We start from the raw sequence: 2,641 nt of genomic DNA, 5'->3' as shown, positions 1-2,641 counted from the left end.
ATGGTAATGCTGGGGAGGCTAACTATGCAGCAAATTGAGAAGCCAACGGTAGCATAATGACTAATTTACTAACAAATGCTCCTTGGAGTGGAAAGGACGGATGTTCTCCAAAACAGCCAGCATGCTTGAGCGAAAAGAGATGACATCCTTTTTTTTTTCTTGTCCTTCTAATCATGGTTCAATGTAACTAGCCAACCCTTCTAATCTTGGCACTTTTCAGCAATAGTTTTATTTTAATACCAACTCATCACACTAACAAACCACTAACTTCATATTTTTTAAGAAAAAAAATATATGATAAAATCATGGTAAGAATGTCACTCTTATTTCAAATCTTAATACAAAAAAAAAAGACTCTAATAATCAAATACACCATCCATTGCAAATAGCGCCTTGGATCACACATTTTATCAAAAAGATAAACCTTGCTTTAAAAGCTGAGTATGAACAAATCTCATACACACACAGAGAAAGAGAGAGAAGGGAGGGGGGACCCTATTCACAATGGTCTGTAATACTTGTATTTATCCTAAAAAAAGGGGGAGGGGGAGGAAACGAAAACAAAAGAAAGAAAAGGGGAAAAGAAGAAAAAGAAGAGAGCTGAGGCTGGTGCTACGCGGTACGACGAAATCGTCGTTTCGCTTCAAGTGGGTGGGCGGGCGCGATAGCCTCCACGCCGAGGGGGAGGAACCCAGGGGGGGAGGAAAAAAAGAGACAAACCATAGAGCTCGCAAGAAAAGGCCCCCCGTTCCAGCACCTAATTACGGGTCTGCTCTCGCGACGGCGCCGCCGCGCCGGGCGAGGTTCTCGGCCGTGCGCGCGAGCGACTGGAGGTTGCACTTGACGATGGTGTCGACGAAGACCCGCGTGTCCTCCCTCGTGTTCCCGGCCGGCACGTCCACCACGTACGATTCCACCACCACCGTCCCCCCGCCGCCAGCGGCGGCCTCGTGGAGGGTGGTCACCGACCGGTAGTTGGCCAGCCGGTGCTCGCCGCCGACGACCCGGAAGCTGAGCACGTGGCGCTCGTCGTCGAGGATCTCGAGACGCTCGGTGCTGGTCACCGCCGGTAGGCCGGAGACCACCCGGACCTCGCGGAGGGTGCCGACGTCGCCGTCGCCGACGAGGACGTGGCAGCTCTTGACGAAGTGCTTGTAGGTCTGTGGCTTGTCGAAGCGGCGGACCACCGACCACACCGTCGGCACGGGTGCGGCGATGGTCTGGACCACGGCCGAGCAGCACTGATGCGGCCCCAGCGCGTGCTCGTGGTGCCGCGCCACCTCCTCGGGCACCGCGTGCGCCGTGCATCGTTCCTCCGCCGCCACCTTGCCGCCGGCTATCGGCCCCTGGGTCATGCCGTTCCCGTTTATGGCCCCGACGCCGGCTGTCGTGCTGAGCCTTTGGCGTTGGACGGAGGACTTCGGAGGAGTGCAAGGCATCACTCAGCAGTTCTAAAGAGAGAGATGGTTATTGGGTGAGTTGGGAAAGGTTTATATATGAGAGAAGCGTTGGGAAAGTATGGCGTTACATGAGATTTATTTATTTAAAGATTTTTATAGCTTACAGGAGATTTATTTAAAGATTTTTATATATTTAAAGGTTTTATTTAAAAAATATTTTTCTAAAGATTTTTTTATAGGGTACTAACCTTGGTTGTAACGCAAATTGAGCAATTGGGCTTTTGTTTGTTGGATTGAAGATTTGGGAGGGTGGATTTTGGTGGTGTTTCCAATGGGCTGTTTTAGTGGTGCGGAAAGTGGGGAGAAAGCGGAGTGGTGGCGCGGGGGAGCTGGGGTTGGTTGGGCAGTGTAGTGGTTAATTAAAATCAGGGTGATTGATGTCTGTGGGTAATAAAATAAGGAGCCAGTTGGTTGATACCCAACTGTCCTTTGGCTGGACGCTTGTGTGATTTCCCACATCACCCTTTGCTTATTTCTGATCTTATATGAATATCCAACTTGTACATTGTTATGCTAAAAATATCACCATGAGTTATAAATTGGCTTTTTTTTTTTGTGCTTGAAGAAGGGGGGCGGGGGACAAGCCAATTCTCGCATAGCAGCCTCCACTAGGCCCCAGGGGGGTGGACAAGCCAATTCTCGCGTAGCAGCCTCCACTAGGCCCCCACTCCGCAAGGAGAATGTTCGATGCGGGCAAAAATGACCGTGTGTTGGACACCCTGGCCGGTTATACTCATATCCTCTCCATCCGTGGGCCCGGCTCGGTTATCCCTCTGAGCTCCGACACGAATACCATGTATGAGTGCGTCACATTTGGTACCACCGAGGCTACCAACAAAACGATACGCCCTTCCAGACCTCATGTCCGAGCAGAGAGCATCCGGTCTCCACAATTTAATCGACGCTCGTGCATTTCAAACTCGAAATCACTTGGTTAGAAGTAAGCCCACGCTCCCATTGGGCTACCACCTCAATGGCAAGTAGCACTTGTTTGCCAATTTGTTCTACTTGGTATGAGCAGTGCTCGCTCTATCTACAAAGCATATAATTGTAAATGGTGGTTTTGAATGTAGATGAACTATTGTGTAGCATTTGTCTTGAACATGCAAACTTCATGAATATTGCTAGGTTATAAAATTCTCGATGGTCGTTGCTGAGATGGCAAAGTTTATTATATTTTC

At 49.5% G+C, this 2,641-nt stretch overlaps 1 protein-coding gene across 1 annotated transcript; it reads right to left on the bottom strand.

Moving 5' to 3' along the window:
- Positions 1–300: 300 nt before the first annotated feature.
- On the bottom strand, positions 301–1,489 carry LOC103696437 (abscisic acid receptor PYL4-like). Its single transcript, XM_008778065.3, has one exon. The coding sequence runs from the start codon at positions 1,437–1,439 to the stop codon at positions 762–764; it is 678 nt and encodes a 225-aa protein (XP_008776287.1). The 5' UTR covers positions 1,440–1,489; the 3' UTR covers positions 301–761.
- Positions 1,490–2,641: the final 1,152 nt, after the last annotated feature.

Source organism: Phoenix dactylifera, chromosome 13, assembly GCF_009389715.1.
Source record: "Phoenix dactylifera cultivar Barhee BC4 chromosome 13, palm_55x_up_171113_PBpolish2nd_filt_p, whole genome shotgun sequence".
Classification (NCBI taxonomy): domain Eukaryota; kingdom Viridiplantae; phylum Streptophyta; class Magnoliopsida; order Arecales; family Arecaceae; genus Phoenix; species Phoenix dactylifera.
This window is presented reverse-complemented; position numbering and strand designations above follow the sequence as displayed.

What these genes read in the sequence shown, in the direction of transcription:
- LOC103696437 (XM_008778065.3), bottom strand. Translation starts at nt 1,439, where the DNA reads ATGCCTTGCACTCCTCCGAAGTCCTCCGTCCAACGCCAAAGGCTCAGC.